The sequence below is a fragment of the Eptatretus burgeri genome, chromosome 1 (genome assembly GCF_056783735.1).
Source record: "Eptatretus burgeri isolate ZD-2024b chromosome 1, Ebu_testis_v1, whole genome shotgun sequence".
Lineage (NCBI taxonomy): Eukaryota > Metazoa > Chordata > Myxini > Myxiniformes > Myxinidae > Eptatretus > Eptatretus burgeri.
Genome location: NC_140961.1, coordinates 11,007,058 through 11,034,378, shown reverse-complemented (window position 1 = coordinate 11,034,378; position 27,321 = coordinate 11,007,058). Strand labels below are relative to the sequence as shown.

The 27,321-nt window shown below is 42.5% G+C and overlaps 1 protein-coding gene across 1 annotated transcript; it reads right to left on the bottom strand.

Moving 5' to 3' along the window:
* Window positions 1-1,128: 1,128 nt before the first annotated feature.
* LOC147033858 (uncharacterized) lies at window positions 1,129-27,289 on the bottom strand. The gene is made up of 5 exons (XM_085871979.1): window positions 27,091-27,289; window positions 23,476-23,584; window positions 22,923-23,034; window positions 13,330-13,413; window positions 1,129-3,429 (listed from the first exon to the last, which is right to left on the bottom strand). The coding sequence occupies exon 5, from the start codon at window positions 2,199-2,201 to the stop codon at window positions 1,200-1,202; it is 1,002 nt and encodes a 333-aa protein (XP_085728105.1). The 5' UTR covers window positions 2,202-3,429; window positions 13,330-13,413; window positions 22,923-23,034; window positions 23,476-23,584; window positions 27,091-27,289; the 3' UTR covers window positions 1,129-1,199.
* Between the last annotated feature and the right edge of the window lie 32 nt (window positions 27,290-27,321).

Below are 27,321 nucleotides of genomic sequence, written 5' to 3'. Positions count from 1 at the left end.
TGTCCGTTTGAGATGTTGGTCCAGTTGTGACGAAAACGACTCTGCGCGTCCAGTGGTGAGAATGCCTGCCTTGCGGGCCATAGTTGCCATACCAGAACCTTCAGTCATTTTGCCTTCCATCGCAAAAACAAACTGAATATGCAGGGCACCAAGCATCAGTGCGAACTTGTCCTCACTCAAGTGTGTGTCTGACCATTTCCATTGGATTAGTTTTCCAGTAGCGTAGATTGGCTGATCCATCCCGAGAACAGGTGTTTGCACTGGATTGAGAAACTGGATTTCATCCCTTGTAAGGCACATTGTGTGCTTGACCATTGAAACGGATGCTGCCTGATCTGGAAACGTAGGAAGCACACCAGTTATCGCCCTGGGCTTCATGGTATGTTCATGCATACGACTAGAACTGAAGCCTGCCCATGTCACCTTGTCATTATCATCAAGCTCACTTCCTTTGTTGAGAATGATATCAGATGCATGATTAATCCACGTTTTGTCTTTTGCTTTAGCCGATTCAATCCTGTCTCTCCCTGGTCTGACTGGCTTGTTGGTCTTTTTGAGAATAACATCATTGTTAGCATCAAGCTCTGCAGGTGGCACAATAGTGTAGAAGTCTGGCAATCGGGATCTCTGAGACTTGTCCACTTTGCTTATGTCCAGAGGTTCCATGACAACACCTGGGTTTTCGTTTGAAACATGATTGGTCAAGGCAATCAGAGTGCCATGGAACTCAACTTTTGACAAGTCTGATTGCTTGTGCTGATCAATATTGTCCATGTCCCCAGTTGTGAACACATTCTGTCTCATGGCACTTGGAATCACTACTCCATTAGTCCTGATTTGTTCACTTACTGCAGCAGCAAGACATTTGCTGACCTGCTGCTCTCTAATGTAGGTGATGGCTAGGCCGAGCTTCTCAAATACGTTAATCAGATGCTTAAATTTGCCCTCGACGTGAAGTTTCAATCCAACGTACAGGGGGAAGGGCGTTTCACGTTCCTTGCTATGTCGCATCATCTGTGCCCCAGCTCGTGTTCGCTTTGCAGTATTGAAAATCATCAGCTGAGACAGAGTACATGCAACACGTGATCTTTGCTGATTAAGATCTGGTTCTTTGTTGTTGACATCAGTCTGACTAGTACCAGTAGGACCTTGAAGCACCACATTCATGAAAGCCAATAAAGATTCTGGGATTGGTGACCTCAGTCAGGATAGAAGTGTTCATCGAATGGCTTCTGTTCAAACAAAATCTGCTTGCGCAAGAACAAGGCAGTTTGAACAATCATGCGAGCTTCATTGTCGCCCACTTCGTTTTGACTTTTCAGTTCAGTCTCAATAGCCATCCCAGCAATTTCCTTTGAACACAACATAGACGCACGACCCCTTCCTTGACTGGCTTCAATTATTTCAGGCTCAATTTTCAATAGCTTCTCTGTGAACCTAGTTGAGTGAATATTTTTGGGGTCAACAATTCTGCCAAGGTCCTTCATTTTAGTGGTGTATAGGACTTTCAGTTCGTTCAAAGGGAAAACACGCTTTGATTCAACAATATATGCCTCCAACTCTGCAACAACAAGTGGATTCAAAGAATGTTCAGATTCAGACTGTGTTGCAGATTCAGTTTGCTCCACTGATTGTGCAGCATTTTCAAGTCTGACATAACAAGTTCGGTGGTCATAGGCGTCCATTGCATGCAAATCTGAAGCTGTGGCTAGTTTGGCCAAAAGTTCTGTATTTCTGGTTTTTGTTGCCCAAGACTTGAGAGTTGAGTCGACAGCATCTGTTGAAGCTTTGTGTAGTCTCCCCCCCTCAATATTCTGTCTCCACAGAATGCATTCCGGTTCAACACGACGAACAGTTGCAGTGACCATTGACCTAGTCTTTTTAGGGCTCTGCACCTCAACCTGTGCATCAGAAGTTCTTTTCAGTTTGAGTTCAGCACGCTTCACCATCGTTTGATTATAGTTCGTTCTGCAGCTTTTGTGAAACACAGCTTTGTTAGACAGCATGTCGGAGGCCTTTAGCACTTCCATACCCTTATGCAATGCATTCGCATTTTTGAGATCATATAAGTCCTTTTCCAATGTCTCATATGAAGTATGAAATCGCTTCTGATTGGCAGGGCATCGAACGTCCTCATCAGTCTCTTGCTGACACAAGCAGCACAACTTCCAGTTCAAGGACCCTTTAGATGCAGCTTCCATTATGTACTACCTTTACTTTTCAGCAGAAAACTGTACTTTACACCATGACCAAAGCCATGAAAAATATAAAATATTTATCTAAAAATATAAAAAGTTAGACTTCCTCATATTGTATTTATCTAAAATTCCTTGAGCTGAGAAATATAGGTATAGACACCAGATTGAATATTCAGCTTGTTTGGTTATTGAGATATTACTGATTGTACTTTGCAAATGCAGCCATTTTGAATTTTTAAGAAAGTCAATGTGACTATCAGCAGAGTTCTTTAAAATTTACATTATTATATTCTTGGATTCAATTAATATGAATGATACCAAATTTATCCTCCTAACCTGTTCGGTGATCAAGATAAGATAAGCGAATTGCTTAGGCATTGAGATGTGATTGTATTATGTTGCTAATGGCAGCCTTTTTTTTTTTTTTAGAAATTCAATACAGCTGCCATCTGAGCAATTTAAAATTGACTTCATCACATCCTGGACCCAACAAATATGGGTATAGACACCAATTTTATCTTCCTAGCTTGTTTGGTTATCAAGATATCATTAAAAGTTCGTCGCGAATGGCGGCCATTTTGAATTTTCGACTTATTCAAGATGGCTGCCACCTGAGCCCTTTCAGAGTTTGTCCATATGATTCCGAGACCCCGTAAATGTGGGTGGAGCCACTGAAATGAACTCTCTAGCTGGTTTAGTTTCGTAGATTTAGAATAAAATAGGTTTTCGATGGTGGCCTTAAAAGGGTGTGTCAAAGTGCTTCCATCAATTTTTTTGATTGTCAAGGTCTAAACTACTTATGTGCCAAAATTCACACTTTTATCCGGATGTGCACACTTCTACACGAAGATCACCCACTACAACAGATGGTGCCTCTCACCATCCCAACCTCAACACTTCATTCATTCCAGTTCAATATATGTGAACCATCCATCATGTGTTCGTACCCTACTCGACCAGGCTATTTGACTTGAATTTTCATGTTCTTGAACAATTGCAATTAAACACAAGAAAACAAAAATATATTTAGCAATCAAATTTATTTTCAATATTTATTTCACATCCAACATCACAGTACAGGCAAAAACAGAGGATGTAACAAATATGGTATCATCATCATCATCAATCAGCTCCTGGCTTCCAAACTGGAAATCTGCATCCTCCAATGAAGCATCTCACAATGACTGGACCCCGGCAGAGATCTTGAAGGAAATTGATGTTGAAGAGTTGTCTGTTCAGGGTGACAATGGGATCAAAGGGGTTATGAGTTGGACTGAGTTTTCAAAAGTAAATATACAGTCAAGGCTCGTGGAAGAACGAATACACTGAACGGATCAGGATATAACAGGACAAAAGGAACAGCATAGAGAGGGGGAAACACCAACAGTGGAGTTGAAGGACAAGATAGAGGGAGACTTGAACAAACAATGGGTGCAGGGAGGAATGGGGGGCAGGAAAGGGGATGCACGGGGCGGACACGATGGACACAGAAGGAAACTCATGAAGGAAAAACTGGAAATTTGGAGTTTTGTTTGAAAAAAAACACGAGTTAAAACTAGAGTTTGTATTGATTGCATAAGTTGCAAGTGAGTATTTTTGTGTTTGGGAGGAGGTGGGTAATTAAACAAGTGGTGACGTGGGTGTTTTTGTGTCTGAGTGGCATGAATGAAATGTGTCCCTGTGACATCAAGGTGGTGTTGGAGGGGAAGCATTTTTGTTTCTGTGTGAAGATGGTCAATATCAGTGAATTGGGGACAGGCTGTGATGATTCTGAATGTGTTGTTGAGTGAAGCGTGAGCTTATCTGTGAGGAAGAGAGATTGTGACCCATGTTTGCTTAAAGATTATTTTGCATGAGTGAGTCTGGGTGCAGCATTGAAATGTTTAATTTAATGGTGATGGTTCTACTTCTTGACACATCCTCACACCACATGCTGCCATGCTTGAACACATGCCTTTGCACTTTCAATGAAACCTCCCAGGTCACTAAAGGTACACTTTTGTTTGGGCAACCAGCAGCATAACTGGTGCGTCATCATCTGGGAATCATCTTGGCAGTAGCAAGTGTTGTCTTTGCTGTATCCCCATTTATTTGGGATACCTTTCAGCATCCCACTACAGCGTGCAGGCAGTTAAGACATCGACATTCTTGCCAGGGCTCGTTTGACCCTGCTGACATGCATAATTTGGGCTGCAGCATCAATCTGGTGGTGTTGTAATCACCCGTCAGGCTTTCGTGTCACATTTGAATCCGAGTGGTAGCAGGGTAAAAATTGAGTGCTTGTGTGGTGGTGAGGAAACTCTTTTTGGACCCCTCACCTGCACCACAATGACAACTGATTATGTTGTGGATGTCTTGTACAAGTACTCTGCTTAATACTTTCTTTTCTGCTGGTAATTCTGCTCCCTCCTTTTTGATGGAGTGATGCCAGACAAGAGTTTTTTTTTTTTTTCATTGGTTGGTTCGAGACATCTGGAGCACAATTCCAGCTCGCATTCAGTGCACGATCGAGCTGATTGCTCTCATACTGGACTTGTATATTTTGCGGTTGAACAACAGAGGACAAGAGCAGTCATCTGTCATTTTGAAGGATGAGCACCCCCACTTTGAATGACACCATTTGTGCAATTACTAAGTCGCTTTCACTTTCTCTATGTGCTTCTTACATGTGAATGAGCGGTCAAGAATGAAGTCAAGACAGACTGCGGTTGGGGTGGTGATAAAGCTGAGTGCCATTCCATGAAATTAAGTGTTGATGTTTTGACCTCAAAAGGAATGTGCATTTCTGGGTGTCGGCACGGTTGGCACGAAGGTGGGTTTATTCATCGTAGGAGGTCAGTCCAGCTGGTGCCCGAGACAATACAAACTCAACATGGTGGACTGTGATGCACAGGTGATCCCAATAAATGAAGCTCATTGTGTCCAGGTACACAGGTTGTGTGTTGGAGTACATGTTGTGAAGGGTTGTAGCCAGGACACTGTCTTGGGGTAAACTTCTTTTGTTGCCACCTTCAAATGTATGTCCCACAAAGTTCCACAAAGAATCGTCAGTTTTCCAGCAGGGTTTGTACGTGTTCATTGAGGCAAAAACATTTGTTCATCTTGTGGACATGATCATCCAGGAGAAAACCCAGTCTGTTCATCGATAAGATGTTGTTCAACAGAAGTCAAAACCTGGTGGAGAATCAGCTGGGCAATTCCATCGTGACTCGCGTTACATTTTAGCTCAATTGACCATCTATATCTCAGAGGATACAATGCAGTGATACTGGTCAGAAGTTGTACTTCAGTTTGTAATGACCTTTGCGGGTAAGGTATGAAAAGAAAACAAATAATAATTATTCAATTGTCCAATATAGTTTTTATTTGAATTTATTTATAGCGTGACTCACGTTACAGAAAAGGGAAAGCCAAAGAATCACCTCATGTTCATTGGGGAGAACAAGTATTTGATACACTTCCGATTTTGCAGGTTTTCCCACTTACAAAGCACGTAAAGGTCTGAAATTTTTTATCATAGGTGCACTTCAACTGTGAAAGACGGAATCAAAAACAAAATCCTGAAAATCACATTATATGATTTTTAAATAATTAATTTGAATTTTATTGCATGAAATGAGTATTTGATCACCTACCAACCATTAAGAATTCCGGCTCTCACAGACCTGTTAGTTTTGTGTTTAAGAAGCCCTCCCATTCTCCACTCATTACCTGTATTAACTGCACCTGTTTGAACTCGTTATCTGCATAAAAGACAGCTGTCCACACTCAATCAATCAGACTCCAACCTCTCCACAATGGGCAAAACCAGAGAGCTGTCTAAGGACATCAGGGACAAAATTGTAGACTTGCACAAGGCTGGGATGGGCTACAAGACAAGAGGCAAGCAGCTTGGTGAGAAGGCAACAACTGTTGGTGCAATTATTAGAAAATGGAAGAAGTTCAAGATAACACTCAATCTCCCTCGATCTGGGGCTCCATGCAAGATCTCACCTCGTGGAGCCTCAGTGATCATGAGAAAGGTGAGGGATCAGCCCAGAACTACACGGCAGGACCTGGTCAATGACCTGAAGAGAGCTGGGACCACAGTATCTAAGAAACCATAAGTAACACACTACGCCATCATGGATTAAAATCCTGCAGCGCACGCAAGGTCCCTCTGCTCAAGCCAGCGCATGTCCAGGCCCATCTGAAGTTTGCCAATGACCATCTGGATGATCCAGAGAAGGAATGGGAGAAGGTCATGTGGTCTGATGAGACCAAAATAGAGCTTTTTGGTTCAAACTCCACTCGCCGTGTTTGGAGGAAGAAGAAGGATGAGTACAACCCCAAGAACACCATCCTAACCGTGAAGCATGGAGGTGGAAACGTCATTCTTTGGGGATGCTTTTCTGCAAAGGGGACAGGACGACTGCACCGTATTGAGAGGAGGATGGATGGGGCCATGTATCACGAGATCTTGGCCAACAACCTCCTTCCCTCAACAAGAGCTTTGAAGATTTGCGTGGCTGGGTCTTCCAGCATGACAACGACCTGAAACACTCAGCCAGGGCAACTTAGGAGTGGCTCCGTAAGAAGCATCTCAAGGTCCTGGAGTGGCCAAGCCAGTCTCCAGACCTGAACCCAATAGAAAATCTTTGGAGGGAGCCGAAAGTCTGTGTTGCCCAGCGACAGCCCCGAAACCTGAAGGATCTGGAGAAGATCTGTATGGAGGAGTGGGCCAAAATCCCTGCTGCAGTCTGTGCAAACCTGGTTAAGAACTACAGGAAACGTCTGATCTCTGGAATTGCAAACAAAGGTTTCTGTACCAAATATTAAGTTCTGCTTTTCTGATGTATCAAATACTTATTTCATGCAATAAAATGCAAATTAATTATTCAAAAATCATACAATGTGATTTTCAGGATTTTTGTTTTAGATTCCGTCTTTCACACTTGAAGTGTACCTATGATAAAAATTACAGACCTCTACGTGCTTTGTGAGTGGGAAAACCTGCAAAATTGGCAGTGTATCAAATACTTGTTCTCCCACTGTACATGCCAAATTTGTCCTAAACTGATAAAACGAAAGAATATCGTTTGTCGGTTCAAAGGGTTCCAGTTAAACAGGCTTTCATACAAGATACAAAGAATTGATTTTCCTTTCTAAATATGGGCAATAAATTAAATTATGATCGTGACTTGCGTGACCGTGACTCCTGTTACAAATTCTCCCACACTGTAATCCATCCCACACTGATAATCCACACGGCTGTCTTCACAAAGGCTGAACTTACTGACGAGTATTTACAGGTAGTGAATTTGATGTAACTTAACAACAGAGATAACATTAAATAACTCGGGATTAATTAACTTTCAAACGGGCCAGAACTAGGAATTAATAGCTTTCAAACAACTTTCAAATGGGCCATTCATAACAAACAATATGCACTTTTGTGCAGTAAAACTGTCTCGAGTGCCAACTAGAAATCTACAAAGGCAAAATGGCCGCAGTGGTTCACAATGAATGGGGGCTCCAGTCTTCGAACAATATTGTCGTGTGTGTAGAAAATCTCATCAGGCCGAACAGGCCTCTTCCAATTTTTTCCAGCTGGCACCATGACGCTCACCTGACATTCTTCATGTTCTACACGTTTCACCTCCCCTGGGTAATTTGTCTTCTCGTATTGCACGAGAACCCAATCCCCAACGCAGATCTTAGTGTTCACATCAGCATCTGAGGCAGGCAACGCAACTGCAGGCCAAGCATCTGCAGGCCTTGCGTCTGAGGTGATTGTACAGAGTTCTATCTCGTCATTCATCAACTTCATACAATGCGCACCACCTATGCCAGGTACAGGACTGGCATCCTTAAAAACCTGACTGATTCCCAGGACTTCATTTCTTCTTTCAATCTCCGTGCCCTTTATTTCAGCTACAAGCACATTGCTTGTCATTGCCGCTTCCCTGAAGCTTGACGCATTGGTAACAATGGCCTTTCTATTCCTAACTGTATTCCATACAACACGCTTGACGGCTCCACCGATTCCATCCACCGGACCCTTTCCGTGAGACGTTGCAAAGAAATTCCAGATGATTTCTTTATTGTGTTTCTCCTGCAGAGGCTTCAACGCAACAAGAATATACCTATTCTTGAACTGGGAAGCAGGCCCATCGGACCATATGGATACATGTGTGACATTGTCTGGAATTGTCTAACAAACGATCTATACATGCGACAATGGTTTCCTTCGAATGTGTAAGGTTGTCTGACACCAATACAATCGGATGGATTGTACCTTCAAACCATAATGCAGCTGTGAACAGACTGACCTGAGCCTGCTGCCAGTGAGCACTCTGAATCTCATCCTGGTAGACACAAGTGTAATTGTCCAAGAAATCCACATGAAGAAGAGCTGTATCAGAATGTTCACTGGCAGAGGCAGCATCCCATTCCTTGTTATACGAACAGGCCTGCTCCCTTTTGACGAAGCAATGCTCCATGAACTTTGGCATAAGAATACAAATGTGGTCCACCAAATCATTTGTTGTACCCTCCTCAATGACTTTGGCAAGTTTTCCATCACAGTCATTTTTTCAAGTTGTCCATGTAACTTGTCTGTTTTCGTCAAAACACACCTTTCAGAATCCTTTTGCATCAGAGCAGGTTTCACATTCGTTAAACCAACATTCGCGGCGCGTTTGGTTACATAGAAACATTTGAGGGAGGTCATGTGAATACATTGGTACAGACGGCTGGACCTTATGCAAAGCATTTACAGCGGTCACGAAATTTTCATAATACGGCACAAGCAAACATTATGTGGTAATTTGCTGCTCAGTAGAATATGCGGAGGACGAAGTTCAGCGAACTTGCTTTTACCAATTTCCGTATCTGGGAATTCCTTCTGGAGCAGCGTGTAAACTTCGTTTACGGAGCAAGTGAGGTGCCTGGTTTGGTACTGGACTTTAGTACCATCATCTGCCCTCGCGGTGACAACATCTTTTCTGCCTGGAGCTTGCCGACTAATATCATCCCTGGCGTAAAATATTTTCACCGCCTCAATGGTTTCACTTGGAATGGAGTTTTGGCCCCCTATTGGCTTTTGTTGTTCAGGATCATTCTCTTGATCTGCTTGGATTGAAGTGTACAGCTTTCTGATCACGGCTTTTCTTTGCTTTGGGGTCCTCGGCAGTGAGGAAGTCAATGCCCGTTTTCCCTTATGCATTGCTTTCCCCAAAGCGCTGGCACTGTTGAAGGGTGAAGAATGCACGGTAGGGGACAAAGTCGCTCGCGCCTTCTTCAGAGCTCTGCACTTCACCACCCGTTGCCTCACCTTTTCACGGTTCATTCGCGTCAACTGTGTTTGTTCAGTCGTCGGCAGTTTCATTTCTTTTGTTTTCTTCATGTTGCGGTAATTCATGTTGTATACCCTTTGCCGTTTTCTATAATCATCGTATTTTCCATCGGTGCGAAGTTTCTGTCGCCTCTTCTGCTGCCTTTCAGCCGCAGTGAGCGCCATGACAAAATCTGTAATGACGGTAACCAAAAAAAGCGGATCTAGAATTTGTGTGCTGGACTCACTGGACTATGGCTACCGTTAAACGCATATTGAGAGGGATGTGCTCACCCCGGGGATAGAAATACAAGGGTATTGTAAAGCATGATCTATCGTAATCCCTTCACTTCCGTGCTGGACACTTGGTAGAGAAACTTAATGATCATGGATACATTGCGAGGTGAATGTCTGAATAAATTTTAAAATATACTTCTATATGATCTATTATAAACTGCATATGGTCATCCTTACCTTGACTGATGATGGATGATAGACGATTGTCACTTCAAAAATTCGTGCTTGCAAACAAGCTCGAACACGCCGTGAATTCACGCAAAGGATTCTGGGATATAAAAATTCCTCCGTCGCGCAATCTATTGCTATTTCTTGAAACTAAAGCCACCTGATTATCGTGACTTGCGTTACAAAATTCGTGACTCGTGCTACCGATGTTAACATGTCCAGATTACAGCACAGAAGACAATTAGAGGTCTGTTGATGCTACCATTTAGTTCAGCACAGGGACTCGTAGGAGAATTCTAATTGGCACTTCCAATACAGCAGGGGTTTTGGTCTCGTAGAAAAAGTTATTAATTTTTGTGATTCGTGTTGCATCACCTTCAGACCAGCTGATTTCAGGGGCTGTTATCTGAAAACCTTTAACATCCTGCAATCTTTTCTATAATATGTTTGAGAAACATGCCTAATGAAGTACTGACACATTCAAAAACTGGTTATGTTTGAAAATGTAGAGAAGGAGATCAAATGAAGATTATAGCTCAAAGTAAAAATTGAATCAAATTTTATGGATTATGTTTGAACGAGCTGAAGTACCTGGGAATACCCAGGAAATTTGCCCTATTTTCCTCACGCTAGTTAGACTAAGGCATTAGTTGTATGGAGAAAATTGGGAAGGCTTCTTTTATTCCTCAGATTAATGGAAGGAAGGCTTTATGCTGCCGTAATCCTCAGAGAGGTCATAGTTGAAGGCGGCCTTGAGCCACTCAATGTTTCTAGCAGCAGTGGCAACTGTCGATGTCCTGCCAAATCCCGGACCTAGAAAGCTGGAATGTGAGTTTTTTGTGCTTCTCTCGCCCATCGGTGTGACGCTCTATTTGCAGTTAGGCGACGCTCTCTCTCTCTCTGCAGCAGACTCTGCTTGTCTGGCTCGTTCATGAGCAGATATATCAGCAGTAAGACGACTCTCTGTGCAGCCGACTTCGCTTGCCTGGCTCTTTCACGAGCAGATATATCAGCAGTAAGACGACTCTCTCTCTCTCTGCAGCCGACTCTGCTTGCCTGGCTCTTTCATGAGCAGATATATCAGCAGTAAGACGACTCTCTCTCTCTCTCTCTCTCTCTCTCTCTCTCTCTCTCTCTCTCTCTCTCTCTCTCTCTCTCTCTCTCTCTCTCTCTCTCTCTCTCTCTCTCTGCAGCTGACTCCGCTTGACTGGCTCTTTCATGAGCAGATATATCAGCAGTTAGCTGTTGCCTTGCGCGTGCAGTTCGAGAATTCAAACAACAGGAGGAGAATGTGTATGTTTAAAAAGTCAACGAATTCGAACATTTTGTATTTCAAAAAACTCGAGCGTTTTTAACCATGAAGCCTTTTGTTATGATTAATACGCCGGCACACTATTCGAAAGTCATTTTCTTTTTCTAATGGAAATTTTATTTATTATATATATATATATATTTTGTTTTTGAATATTTTTTTTTCATTTTTATGGAGAGCCACTTAGCGCATCCTGGAGCTGAATGTTAGTTCTATATATGTGTAAAGTTTCATCAAGATCGGTTCACTGGTCTCGGAGCTTATTCATCACAAAAAAAACAGACAGACACAGACAGAAGGACTACCATTTATATAGTAGATGATTATTTTTTTTTGTCAACTGGAAGCTGAGATTTGAAAACTTTGTCATTCCCTTTAATTCAACTTATGAAGAGTCAGAAAAAGTAACATTTAGCTGAAAATACCTAGCTTTAAAAATCTCACTATTTTCCCCCTTCGCGTGGAATTGCCCAGCTGTTCAAAGAGCTCATACGTGTGGCACAGCAAGGAGATGGATGTAAAACTCATTGTGAGCAAAGTGGAATGGTGAAGCAACATTAAAGTGGTTGGTTCATCTGCATGTCCTTGTGGAAATGTAAATTATCCCGATGGTATATTGTGTATCTTCTCTGTGTATATTACCAGAACAAGTTAGGTAAATGAAAAAGCCAAGTTATTCATATTTATCAGTGAAATAGTTGAGCCTTCTCAGTGCACGAAATCTAAATTATGGACAAGTTAAAATAAAATTTACCATGAAAGAAGAGAAGTTCCATACATTGTCAAAGCAATGTGCTCTGTGGGTGAGTGAGTGAAGGGGAATTGCAGAGGGAGAACTCGCAGGGTAAAGGTACCCTGATATGATATGATTGTTGTTGAGATCTTCTGTCATCAACAGAGTTTTCAGTTCTATCTCCTCCGTTGACGAATTGCTTGACAAATATGATAATGTCTTTTGACAAGCATGACAATGACAATGTGGAAGCACAATGATAGACTACAAAATACACAAAATGCCTTGTATCCACGAACATAACCCAATGAGGACAAAAAAGTGTTATTCGTTCACCAATGAAGAATGCAACACACTTGTATTCAACAATAAATTATAAATGAACAAAATTGGGGATAACAAGTATGAAAAAATAAAGAACAAGTACAAGAAGTCAAGAAACGAGTGAATAAGTAAAAATAAGTTCAGTGGTCAAGCAAATATTTAATTAATGAATTAAATATTATTGTGTTTCATGAAGCACTTGATAACGTGTGTTAGACAACAGTTAATACTTTCAAGCAATGTTCACCAGCAATACTGTATGTCCACGCTCATGGTGTCCCCAATAATTTTTCGGCAAATTTCACATCACCCGTAAAGACCCCATTTGAACGAACGGGTTAATTCCCACATGTTTATGATATCTATGGGTACTGCTTTCCACCAGGTGGCACGATACAACATGCTTGTTATAACCAGTATCGAAGGATCAAGGTGGAGCTTCCACACACTCACATAGGCAGGGCTGTTAGACAAGAAAAACACAGCCACTGAGCTTGGACGAGGTGCCGTCAGTTCCCAGAGTTCTATGTCAAGCAAACAAGCAGCACAATCCAAGTCCTGTGATCACTCCATGTTAAAGAGCTTTGCAAAATGGCTAATTCATTTCCCTGCTTTGAAGGAGAATCAACGTCGGGCCTAGTCAGCCGGTTTGTGATGGACTTCGGCCAAAGATTACCCCCGGCCAACCCCAGAATAATTGTGGGAATAATTGTGACCGTTAAAGAAAAAGAGTGAGGACATGAAGTAAAAATTTGCTGGAAAGGAAGAGAACATTGTAAAGGTGAAACTCGAATAGAGGAACGATAAAATAAAAACACCCACTAATCATCCCAAAAATAATATTTCTGATTCCCAACGCATCAAGAACCAAATGTGTGATGTAAACAATCCGGAATCGCACAATGACAGAAAGCAGATGGAAAGTTTCATCATTCAAAGTTTCCTCTCATCTGCGAGATGATGAACAAAATGGAAAACTCACCTCACATGACAGAACGTCTCACTCTTCAAACCCATCTTTACTGTCCAGTTCACCTTATGCACACCCCTCATTCACCCTCATCTCCTTGATCGAACGTGTGTCGAAGGAGGTTAGACAGAGGGTAGGAAAGAGAAAATCGGGAATAGCAGTGAGATCTACAGAGGCTTGTGGTTGCACAACTCGGTGAAGTGAAATCTTGCTTGACAAACCAATAATATCCTCTCCGTCATGAAACAAAAACCGAACACGTGATTGTTGTTGATACAATTTATTTACAGTGGGGAGAACAAGTATTTGATACACTGCCGATTTTGCAGGTTTTCCCACTTACAAAGCACGTAGAGGTCTGTAATTTTTATCATAGGTACACTTCAACTGTGAAAGACTGAATCTAAAACAAAAATCCTAAAAATCACATTGTATGATTTTAAAATAATTAATTGCATTTTATTGCATGAAATAAGTATTTGATACATCAGAAAAACAGAACTTAATATTTGGTACAGAAACCTTTGTTTGCAATTCCAGAGATCAGACGTTTCCTGTAGTTCTTAACCAGGTTTGCACAGACTGCAGCAGGGATTTTGGCCCACTCCTCCATACAGATCTTCTCCAGATCCTTCAGGTTTCGCGGCTGTTGCTGGGCAACAGACTTTCAGCTCCCTCAAAAGATTTTCCATTGGGTTCAGGTCTGGAGACTGGCTAGGCCACTCCAGGACCTTGAGATGCTTCTTACGGAGCCACTCTTTAGTTGCCCTGGCTGTGTGTTTTGGGTCGTTGTCATGCTGGAAGACCCAGCCACGCCCCATCTTCAATGCTCTTGTTGAGGGAAGGAGGTTGTTGGCCAAGATCCCACGATACATGGCCCCGTCCATCCTCCCCTCAATACGGTGCAGTTGTCCTGTCCCCTTTGCAGAAAAGCATCCCCAAAGAATGATGTTTCCACCTCTATGCTTCACGGTTGGGATGGTGTTCTTGGGGTTGTACTCATACTTCTTCCTCCAAACACGGCGAGTGGAGTTTAAACCAAAAAGCTCTATTTTGGTCTCATCAGACCACATGACCTTCTCCCATTCCTCTTCTGGATCATCCAGATGGTCATTGGCAAACTTCAGACAGGCCTGGACATGCGCTGGCTTGAGCAGAGGGACCTTGCGTGCGCTGCAGGATTTAATCCATGATGGCGTCGTGTGTTATGTCTGGTTTTCTTTGATACTGTGGTCCCAGCTCTCTTCAGGTCATTGACCAGGTCCTGCCGTGTAGTTCTGGGCTGATCCCTCACCTTTCTCATCATTGAGGCTCCATGAGGTGAGATCTTGCTTGGAGCCCCAGACCGAGGGAGATTGACTGTTATCTTGAACTTCTTCCATTTTCTAATAATTGCGCCAACAGTTGTTGCCTTCTCAACAAGCTGCTTGCCGATTGTCCTGCAGCCCATCCCAGCCTTGAGCAAGTTGACAATTTTGTCCCTGATGTACTTAGACAGCTCTCTGGTTTTTCCCATTGTGGAGAGGTTGGAGTCTGATTGATTGAGTGTGGACAGCTGTCTTTTATGCAGATAACGAGTTCAAACAGGTGCAGTTAATACAGGTAATGAGTGGAGAATGGGAGGGCTTTTTAAAGATAAAACTAACAGGTCTGTGAGAGCTGGAATTCTTTCTGGTTGGTAGGTGATCAAATACTTATTTCATGCAATAAAATGCAAAATAATTATTTTTTATTCATACAATGTGATTTTCAGGATTCTTGTTTTAGATTCCGTCTTTCACAGTTGAAGTGTACCTATGATAAAAATTGCAGACCTCTACGTGCTTTGTAAGTGGGAAAACCTGCAAAATCGGCAGTGTATCAAATACTTGTTCTCCCCACTGTATGTGACGTGATGGGACACAGATGAGGTGCAAACCTATGACACAGAAAAGTGCTGAATAATTACATGTCCATTTCATTGTGACGTAATCATGTCATGCCACGTTATGTCGAATGCTTTGCCCTGAGGATCGAACGTGGAAGTAACAATTTCAATACCGGGTAAGACTACATCCGGCAGCAATCACTGCATTGAGATACAGGGAGTGTGTTTACAGTGTGTCATGTATACTGGGTAGTTTGAAACCGATTGTATGGATGGGTCAAGCGAATGCATTGGTCCTGAGCAGGAGTCATTATCCAGGGATGTGAACTTATTGGCACATCACTTCTTCATTTTGTGGCTTGATAACATCTTCTGATCTTACTTTGGAAACATTTCCTCTCCTCACATTAAAGAGCCATCTAAAATGGCTAATGGAATACCCTGCTTTGAATGTGTTCAGTGATTTGATCCTTTTCATTTTCTGAATCAAATGAATTGTTAAAGAATGTGATCAGTGTGTTTTTTTTTTGATAATCCAGATGCTGGTGTCTTGGAAGTACCGTATTACCCCGCCTATCCGCCAAGTTGGGGCAAGGTCATTTTTGGCGGATAAGCGGGGGTGGCGGATAAGCGAGGGCATGGGCGTCGATTGCTTTTGAAAAGTGGGGGGGGACATTGCATGTCCAGACCACGAAGCCCACTTCGTGCCGGCGTGGACACAGCAAGTCTACCCTTGCAAATTCTTGATCTTATACGCTCGTTGACATGCTGCCTTCTAATCACACAAATCCCTTAAATTAATCTGACCATCTATCGACCATCTTTTTATCAAATGTAAGCAGACGGAGCGAAATTAATTAAACATTAATCATACACATTTCAAAGTTTCAAGTGTCATCAAAGAAATATATATATATACATATATATACATATATATATATATATATATATATATATATATATATATATATATATATATATATATGTGTGTATAAAGAATTGTTTATCAAGCCTACTTCTCACGACCCTTGAACTGATTCACTAAACATAAACTGAAAACTCGACTGACATACGAATTGATATTACACAAGTACGGTCAACTTACCTTAAAACTTGCCAAAAATATGAACCCTCTTGTCTGCCGATCCAGTTAAAAACTTTGTAGCAATGTCTTGGGGGTCAAGTGCAGTCAGACGATCTCGGTGAACATGACAGATCATGAGATGGTTAAGGCGTTGTTGGGTCATTGTGGAACGTAACCAAGTCCTCCTACGTCTGAGTGCGCTGAATGACCGTTCAGATTCGCATGAACTTGCTGGGGAAACAAATAGAAGCCTAAGCAAACGTTCTACCTGTGGGAACATTCGACGGACTTCCGGCACCATGTCTACAAATATCTTACGGTAATCCTCAACAGATGAACCACTGAACTGGTTACGAAAGAAGCCAAGTTCTTGCTCTTGGGAATCCGACAGTTCGGGATATTTGTGGTTTGACTGACCCAGACAGGAGCATTTCACCCAAGTCCCTATACGCGATGAGGTCGGTTGATGTGAAGTACTCGTTCAAGTTCTCGGATGCGCTGTCGATGACTTTGAAAAATTCAACTCTGTATACCTCCTCTGCAGAATTGGCAGTGTATTCCTGCGTGCCTCCATCAAGATTCTTCGGAAGCTTGCGCTTACGATGGAGGGTCACTGGATCTAGTTGGCACTGCTGGAGCTTTGGAGATCTTCTTGAACATCAAAGGAATCCGTCACATAGCGCACACACTCACACTGAATATATTGCGTTCCATATTATTATATTACCCAGAATATATTGCGTTCCATCAGTCACGAGTCCGAACTGAGTGGACATTTCATTCACGTTACTGCAGACATTTCTGAGGATGGCATGACTCATCAACTGTAGAATTTCGTTCTGAATTTCTCCACTTGAGAACGTCGTCTTCCTTGACAGCCACGGCTTGAGGTTTACATCATCCTCGGCCCGCAACTGTAAGAGCATTTTGAAATTCCCTTCAGAGGCATCCTTCCCATGAATTGTAAAACCTTGTCGGGCTAAATATTGCAGTGAGGTGATAATCTTCATAAGTGCTGACTGTGCAGATCTTTGCTCTTCTCGCAGTTTGCTGCTCAGTTGCACATGGACACCAGGTTGACTTCTGCAGATTTTCAGAGGCAAGCCTATGTGTGTTTGATCGTTCGTGTTGTCTGAATTTTTCTATAGCCTTTTTCCAGTTCCAAAAGCCCTTTGAGACAAATGCGTCTTCTGCACAGTGGGCAAGTTCGGTAAGTTTTTCACGAGAAACGTCCGTACAGGTGTGACAGAGTACACCGCCGATGCTCTGATCAAAATGAAGCCATGGAAAATCTTTGAACCATTGTTGTTGAAACTTCAACTTTCGGTTTGGCAGTATTTGGACTGGGATACAACTGACATCATGAGGTTGAAAAGGCTGATCTGGGAAATTAGGCCAAGTACTTGCACATACACCCTTTTCTGCTATCTTCTCCTTTGAATCGTCCACCTCTTTCTGGGAACTTTATTGCTCCAGGAGAGTGGTCGGGGATGTGCTACTTGATGCTGTCATGAAAAATTTTCTGATATCCATATCCTCTATGAAACGAGAAGGGAATTACATTTCAGTTGAATAAATTTTGACGTGAATTGCAAGGGTTATTTTTGCGTAACAGGGCATTTTTAAGGTCAACATACTTTTGGCTAGGTCACTATACCTCCAGGCACAATGTTGACATGTGATAAGCTTTGCGTAGCACATGTATTACTAAAAGAGCGCCGATCCGAGTTCAGTTCTTAATTTAGCATCTGAGCTCCCAATTTAGCATTCCATTCCTCGCTTAGTTTCCGGCTACGCGCTTATTACTTTTATTACTTTTGGTTAGGGTCAGATACCTTGGTATTTTATTACCTGGGATTATTAATATTCATTTTATTAATCTGCATTTAATTAACTAATTAATTTAATTTAGGTTAATTTTAGTTAATTTAAATTAATTAAGCTAAAGTTGAGTGAGATGATTATATTATTGGTTCATAGTTTACGTCATCGTTAAAGATTGTGTTCTTGATTTGCATGCCATCAAAATGGTTCACCAAAGGAATGAGCTAAAATCAGTTGTCATGTGAACATTTATGTAATTCTTTACCTCTCACAAACCACGAGACCAGGAGACGAGGGATTAAGATCTGTTGCCGTCCGGACATGCACTCTCTTCTTTCCAATTATTGAACATAGTTTGTTGATTTGTAAATACGTTCATCATTTCCACGAGTGCGTGGCCGTACTTGCGTGCCCATACGTGCAAAAAACAAAAAAAAAACACAACAACTTTGAAACCGCGTGCCTTTGTTTAAGTATAGTGTGTGCCCGTACGTTTTGTTTGCGTATCGTGCGATATAAGTTAGGTGAAATAAACCATTTTGGTTGCTAAAGGGGCCCAGAACCTTTGCGGGGTCGACATGGTGAAGAAGAAGCTGACAATCCTCTTTATTTTATTTTCAACGCTGCATTTAAAATCTCTAATTTAATCATTCTAAATCACACAGTTTAATGAGACATCTTATTCTGTCGGTCTATCCTTCGTCTTTGTCCTCGTGCAAACGGAAAATTATTCGGATGATGGCAGAAGAGAAATTCCTTCCGGAACGTTATTTTTCCGAGTAAAAATTGCAAGCCGTGGCTGAGCTACGAAGCCTAAGCCTTTTTAATCGGATTTTCGAGGTAATCTCATTACTACCCGAGAACAGAATTCAAAAATAATTTTCCGTTCGTTTGTGCGAACCGCTTAGGTGAATTTTGCATATTTTTCAACAACTACCTTTTAAAATCTATAATCTAATCCTCATAAGTCCGACAACCGAATGATACCTCTCGTTTTGTCGGTCTATACCTCCCCAAGTCCAAGTACCAATGAAAAAATTATTTACATTAACCGCCGCAAAAGCGAGTGAATCAGCGCATTTTAATTTGTTTCCCAAGTATTCAAAGCTAATTTAGTCACCAAAATACCCACTTTCCTTCGATTTTTTTTTTCACTCGGTTTTCAACGTTGGGAATTAGGCCACTGTTATCGACTGTGAAATCTTCTTCTTCTTCTTCTTCTTCTTCTTCTTCTTCTTCTTCTTCTTCTTCTTTCGGCTGCTCCCGTTAGGGGTCGCCACAGCGGATCATCCGTATCATCCGCATAGTGATTTGGTACATGTTTTACGCCAGATGCCCTTCCTGACGCAACCCTGGTCGCCTCTTACAACACAGGGATATGGTACACCTATTTTAACCGGGGTATACACCGGCCCAGTATACTGGTACTCATTTCGCCGACCTCGGAAGGATGACAGGCTGAGTCAACCCCCTGGTGTATTAATTCAGTGGCCCAACGGGGCTTGAACTCAGGACCTTTTGGATCCCAGGCCGCTGCCCTAACCACTGCGCCAACACCAGGCTCATATATCGACTGCGATCATATATCGACTGCGATCATATATCATATATATCGACTGCGAAATATGAAAACAGAGTTACAAAATATCTTTCCGTTCGTTCGTGCGAGCCGGTGGAGTGAAACCGCGTCATCCTGCACAAGCTCCACCATCTCAATCAGCATACCAGACTGCGAAATCTTTTATTGGCTTATAACTCGACGGTGCTCAGTCACAAAAATTAAACACACACATCATCGTACAGGTAATAATATCAGGCATCCGGCGATATAAGTTAGAAAGGTGAAATAAACTATTTTGGTCGCTAAAGGGGCCCTGAGCCGTTGCGGCCTTACACTATCCGAGGCGTGGCGCTCCGGGCCATGAAGCCGCGATTTCTTTAAACACTCATAAAATGACGATACAAAGTCCGAAAACGTCCCAACATACCTCAAAATGTCCAGGTCACGTTCCCTGTTAGTGGGTGAACAATCCAACGCTTGGCGAATTCTGCTTTGCAATGATAGGAAGAGCCGACATCGAAGGATCAAAAAGCGACGTCGCGATGGACGCTTGGCCCGTGGGAGACCATGGCTTGGGAAGCACGGATTCTCAATGTTGAATTGTTAACCTATCATCTTTAATAGAATTATAATAGACCAATAAAACTTTAATAGAGATTTAAAAATTTATTCTTGTATTTGAGGAGCATCTCGGCCTGGTTGTACGAGAGCAGCTCGTTTTGTGTTACGTAACTTACGTTCCATGAAAAAAGTGGGGGGGGGACAATCGATATGTTGTCCCCCACTTGATAAAAAGTGGGGGGGGCATGTCCCCCCCGTCCCCTACCAATCGACACCCATAAGCGAGGGTACATGCGAGATGATCTGGAGGAGTGCAAGGGGTGTCAGGTAGGGCTCGGAGGGGCCTAATGATCTCATTCCCCACTCACGAGAACGAAACTAAACAAAGGGAACAACATACACCACATTTTCATAAATGATTCACGTTTTTATTGCTGCACATACAGTACATGTGTGTTACGGGGCAATTTTAGGACCCCAACAGGATGGAAGAAATCAGTAATTTCCTTTTGTTCAGCGACAGTGATTACAAGTTCATTCAGGCGCATCCTGAGTTTTGAAATGGCAGTGATATCCTCCTCGTTCGTATTACGGTTGCTCTCCACGTACCTCGTGACTTGTTCCAAGGCGCGCCTCACTTCCAATGCGCTAGGAACCGTGGCTACTTCTTCAGGCGCATCCGGTTCCTCGGTATCCTCGTCATGAATGGTAGTCATAAGATCGACGATTTCATCATCTGAAAGAACCTCGGTTGGTTCTCGATGATCATCGACTTGATCGAATTATTTTGGTGTCATCAGCACGGCTCTATCTATGTTGAAATGTTCAGCGATCTGTTCGAAAATGTTTCTCGGATACGTAGTGCTGGTGGCGGTCGAAGAAGAGGACGTTGTCGCAGGATCGAACCAATTGTCCGGGGTGATGCCAGTGTGTTTGAAACAGTTCTTGATGGTTTCGGGTTTCACTTCATCCCAAGCCATCTTGGAGAAGCGAATAGCGTTGCTCAGTTCCAGCTTCGGTTCTCGATTTTCGTCAATCGCCTCCACCAAATGCTGTAGTTGATATCTTCAATAATGCTGCTTGAAATTGTTTATGACACTGGCATCCATGGGCTGGAGATGCGACGTCATGTTAGGCGGCAGGAAATGCACTTTCGTATTGGTGAGACTGACTTGGCCCTCCTCGTTCTCGGGCAGAATATGAGATGGCGCATTATCCGGCAACATTAGGACATGGCGGTTCGCTATTCGCATTTTCTTATCGAAATCGCGCAGCCAGTCGTGTAACCCTAAGCTGGTCATCCACGACTTTTTGTTGTTGCGGTAATCGCAATACAAGTCATGCTTGAATCCCTTGAAGCACCTGGGATTAGCACTTTTCCCGATGACTAGTAAACGGGACTTATCACTGCCGTCATCGTTGCTGCAAACAGCTAGCGATATTCGAGCTTTTGCTTTCTTTGTTCCCCTCGAATACTCCCACGTAGTGAGAGATCGGTCAGGCAGCATTTGGTAGAACAGGCCCGTTTGATCCATGTTGTGGACATCATGAGGCTGGTAATCTTTCAGCACACCCTTTGCCTGTGTTCTACCAGCACTCACTAAATCCTGGGACACACTCGCACTTTCACCGCATAACTTCCAGCATGATATACCATAGCGCATTTTGAAGCAATTCATCCAACCATTCGAGTAATGGAAATCGAAAATTTCCAGCTTAGCTCCAAAAAACATGGCTTTCGTCCTCAGTATACCTTCAGTTAGTGGAATGGTTTTAGCATGTGCTGAGCTAAACCAAAGAATGAGCGCTTGTTCCATATTCGAATGTTTGCCACCGACTTGACGCGTGCAGCGATTTTCTTCAGCCATCGGTCTGACTGTTTTATCACGTCACCGATTGTCCTTCTCTTCACAGGCTTTCCCCATTTTGCTGCAAAGAAATTGGCAACGTCTTGTTGAGATTTTGATGGAAAACTCAGATAACTCACAGATTTCTCTCTTCTCTTTCACCGTCAAACACTGACGGTCACTTTTCCTCTCTACAGGAGCCATGCTGTTTCAAACTTTTTTTTAGAAACCACTAATCCACAATACACACTCGAGATAGTGCTGCAAATGCCACGAAAGCATAAATAAAATAAGATTTCACAATACTCGACCGAATGTGTACTGCCACAGGCTCATTAGTACATTTCTCCATGGTCATTATCCAGGGACGTCAACTTATTGGCACATCACTTCTTCATTTTGTGGCTTGATAACATCTTCTGATCTTGCTAATGGAATACCCTGCTTTGAATGTGTTCCGCGATTTGATCCTTCTCGTTTTCTGAATGGAATGAATTGTTAAAGAATGTGATCAGTGTGTTTTTTGGACGATCCATATGCTGCTGTCTTGGAAATACTTTCAAATTTGCTCAGAATGTGTTGTCACTCCCAAAACCTGATCGTGCATGAGATGCATGTGCTGAATGATCATTGCACGATGCAATTACGTCACGTGGAAACTTGCAATAAGGTGTTCTGCACATCCCTCGTGCCAAAAAGGCCCTTGGAATGAAAGCTGAAACTGCTTCAACAATTACGTTGTCATTTCTTCATGTGTGTGTTTTTTTATGCAGGAGGAGAAATCAACAAAATGTAATCATCGCCAATCTCGCTCCCTCGTAGCAAACAGGTAAATATAAAATCCTCAAAAAACTCTCTTACCTGCTCTGTGGGCAGATTGTTTTCTGCAGATTTGACATTGCAGGTTCTGGGTGGCAAGCTGGGAAAGAAGGTGCTTCACCTCCAGTCAGCAAAATAATTTTTCCTGGCATTGCTGTTTGAAAGGAAGGAAGAAGAAGTTTAAAGATGTCATTGAGAGAGCAGCTGTCTGATAACCTGCTGAGTGATTGGTGTTTATATTCAAATTATGCTGTGATTGGCTGTTTGATCAGCACGTGGAGGAACTCAACAGAATCAAGAATATAAAAACTGAAAATCACCTTCAGAAATTGCAGTGAGGATTCAATAATAATGTAGAAAATACGTAATTCAATTGGAGTGTGGATGCAAAAGAAAGTGGAAGTAAAATTGTTGAATTTAGCAATGCTGTGAGATGATGTACGGCTTTGCAAACATTAAACCGTGACCCCTCGATAAGATTATCTTCCCATCAAAAAGGTGAACCAAAAACAACTTTCAATAAAAAGACAAAAAAATCAGGAATCTTAACAATATGAAAACCTCTAAAGATTTTTTAACTCACTCAATTGGTCACCTGTCATGAATTCTTGCTTCTCACTTTTAACATCAAATTCACACTGTGTGTGTTCCTCACTCACACTCCACCTCATCTTAAATGTGTGATGAAGGAGACTCAACAAAGGCTGAGGAAGAAACAAAGAATGTTTCAATACAAACTCAACGATGTCTCATGGCATCAGAAATAGGGAAAGTCTTCTTGACACATAAAGGATAAAGAGCTGTCTAAATCCCAGTTGTATTAAGGGAAGAAACACCGATGGAAGAAAGGAAGGTTATGCTTGACAAATGTATTTGAGTTTTACGAAGCAGTTTCTCATTGGTTGTGCAGAGAGTGAACAAAAAATTGGAAACATCAAAAGAATGTTGCTTTTTCGGTTGTTGAGCCACCACTTGCATCCAGGAAGGCATGGATATGACATGGTGTGGAGTCAAAAAGGATCGAGAATTGCAGAACTGGAACGTAGCACCATTCTTCCACAAGGAAGTCCTCCAATTCACGTCGGTTTGATGAAGGCAGAAACCGCTTTATCAGGGGCCAACAAGAAACCACTCCCAGCAGGGAAGAAATTCTGCATCATGGGATGCAGATGATTATTAATGACAGTAATGTAGCATGCTGCATCAACCCTGCCTTCTGATGGAATGAGTGGACCCAAGTGATGCCAGAAAAGCATACCCCACACCTTGATGAAACCGCCATAAGCTTTCAGTTTTTGAAATAGGCACTCAGAGTTGCATAAATCCCTGGGTTTTCGCCACATGTGCACATGTCCAATCGTCGAGAATAAGGTAAAGGATGACTCATCAGATCATATCACGTTCTTCCACGACTCGGCAGCCCATTGCCTGTGCAACTCCTTGGATCACTGGCCCCACAAATGGGCATTGCCAGTTCTCATGATCAGTTTGTGCAGAGCATCCCGGCTTTGATTTTTAATCCTGTGAAGTTTCCTTCAGACTGTTTTAGATGATACAGGATTCTCACAAGTGACATTGAACTTTTTACACTGTCCATCATTGCTCCCGTTTCACCTCGCAGTCCAGACTTATGCCCGTGCATCACGCTCGTCGAGTGTACGCTTCCATCCACTGCTGCCCTTTGATGATAATGTATTTCCTTTGTCCCAGATTGGCATAACTTTTGAAACTTTTCCTTGTGACATGGTCGCAATTCCCCCAGCCTTTGCCACTGAAGCGACTGCCAATCCCCACCAAGATTTACACCCCGTTAAAAGTCATTGAGGTGACCTCCTGCAGTCATACTGGCTCTAAATACAGACTCGAGCCGCAGTCGAGTTCATTCCCTCCCAACCCCAAGTCCTCAACCACCACCAGATCATCAACCACCCCCCCCCAAAGTTCTCAAAGCTCCACCCAACCACTAATCCTTAAAAGCAATCCCCCCTCCACCCCACCGACAAGTCCTCAACCACCCCTCACGCTTCTTCCAATTCTCTGTCCCCTTTCTGCCCCCCACCCCAAATAACTGTCCTCCCCTCCACCGTTCTTCCCATTTTTAACAAGGTACTCATTCCCGTTCTTTAAGAAAACGATAAAAGTAAATATCGATGGGACAATGTTTAATTTGTAATTTCTCAAGATTCCCTCATAAGTTCACTCAATGATAATAAAAAACATAAAAGGTCATCTGTAATGGGGAAAAATGTTGTAGGGTTGGACTCCACATCGGACATTCTGCTTTGAGTCACCCAACAATGAATGGAGGCCCTGAAAATCAGACATGAGATCAGGGCCGTCACTCTGGACATATCTCACGCTTTTGATGCAGTCTGGCATTCTGTCTTACTCTCCAAACTCTCTGCCTGTAAAGGCCAACTCCATACATGACTTCATGACTGCCTCCTCTCTCGTAACCTTTGTGAGGCATTCAGTGGAATCTTTTCATCTCATCACCCTGTTAAGACTGGAATGCCCAAGGCATTGGGCTGAGTTCTATTCCTGATCTTCAACAATGATCTCGCTGACCCTGGAAAATCTTCTTTATCGATTTGCTGATGAGTCCACCCTCTGCTGTGACATCAATTATCCTTCAGGAAGGCAGGCTGCAGCATCTGCCCTCTCTTCAGGCCTTGGAAAAAAATGACAACCTGGCGAAAGACTTGGAATCTCATTCAATCTTGACAAATCTCATGCTCTTATTTTATTTCTCTCCAAAATTATAGTCTGACAAACCACACCTCTTCTCCCACCTCCCCCCCCAATCTACTTTCTTACCAATCCTCTTCAGGAAGTTCATTCAATCAAGCTCCTGGGCTTCACTATCAGCAATGATATTTTTGGGCAAACCACATTTCAAAGTTGGCCTCGGAAGCCATTCTCCGAATGACCACACTCCGTCATACAAAGTCCTTCCTTGGCACACCTGAACTCGAATCCACCTCCAAGGTCTTCATGAGCAGCTTGGTGGAGGACTTCTCTCTATCCTCTGGGCTGGTTCCCATCTCACATCTCACCCTGCTTGATGCTGTGCAAACCAAGGCCTTCAAGATCATTGGAATTTCCGTCACTGAACTTGAGTCGAGGACGAACCCATGGCTGTCAATTCACTGCCGCAGACAGGTCAATGGTTTCTCTGTCTTTGACCACCTCATTTCCAGGATTGCACCTTCTGATCTTTCTGTGCTTTGTCACCCCCAGGTTTCTGCAGGGCTCACAGGGTCCACGATCAACCCCCTTCTTGTGAAACTACCGAAATCCAGGTCACTGCACACCTCCAATCATTTGTTCCTCTTTTTTTCTTGCCGAAAGAATCAACTTCCACATCCTGTTCAATCGCATTCTTCCCTCCAGGTCTTCAAGACAGCTGTTCATTACCATCTCAGATCGTCACCATTTGAACAACATGATCTTTTCTGCCCTTGTTATAACCCCGCCCAAATCCGTCCTCTGTTCAATTTTTCAGTCTTCCCTCCTGGGAGTTTCCTTCTGTGTCCATCTTGTCCATGCCATGCATGTTTTGCTTCCTGTTTTAGTCTGTGAAGAGCAGTGTAGCAGCTCTTCCACGAGCCTCGACTATGTGTACAAAAAAGACCCTTCAAACAGCGAAGACACTTTCAGATCCCTCAAACCTCAAAGATTCTTCAGCTCCTCTACATCACGAAACACAGCCTCACTACGACCGCCCTTCATCAGGAGAAGTGCGTCCATTCCACAAGGCTATTCATGTTCATTGAAAATGTAGTTTGAGCACTCCTCCTGTAACCGCTCACCAGAGATAGGTGACTTTCCTCAAATTACATTGTGAATGTCTTCCTGATCAAATTTTGTGCAAAATTTACAGAAACAGGGGTATTGAAATTGAAAAATACTTTCAGGAATCATCGAGGATTCAACAAAAGTCGAAAAGCAAATAAATAACACAATCACTACACAGAAACAAAACACTGAAATGAAGTAGAATTTTCTGAAAAAATTGGTGAATTTGGTAATGCGGTGACACCGGCATTGCTAACACAGCAACTCCAACTATGATATGATTATTCTCTGAAGGTAAAACGAAGTTATTCCAAAATTAATCATAATTATGTAAAATGGGAAGAGGAAAATAAAGAGGAAGCTTGGCAAAATGAAAACATCATTCAATGTACACACGAACTTGAAAGCTCACCTGCAGGGACAACTTGCACCTTATTCTGGGGATCAACTCTCAGCTCATTCCCCATGTTTCTCAACCTCGACATTGTCATTGTCAAAAGTCACAGTCACATTCAACATCCTCACAATCACAGGACAAAAACACTTCATGCTTCTCTCTGGGAACCATAAAAAAAGGAAAATTAAATAATTAAAACAAATAATTGTGATAGAAAAATATTGGGAAAAAATAAATAACTGAAAA

Coding starts and splice junctions, on each gene's coding strand:
- LOC147033858 (XM_085871979.1), bottom strand. CDS start 2,201: ATGGAAGCTGCATCTAAAGGGTCCTTGAACTGGAAGTTGTGCTGCTTG.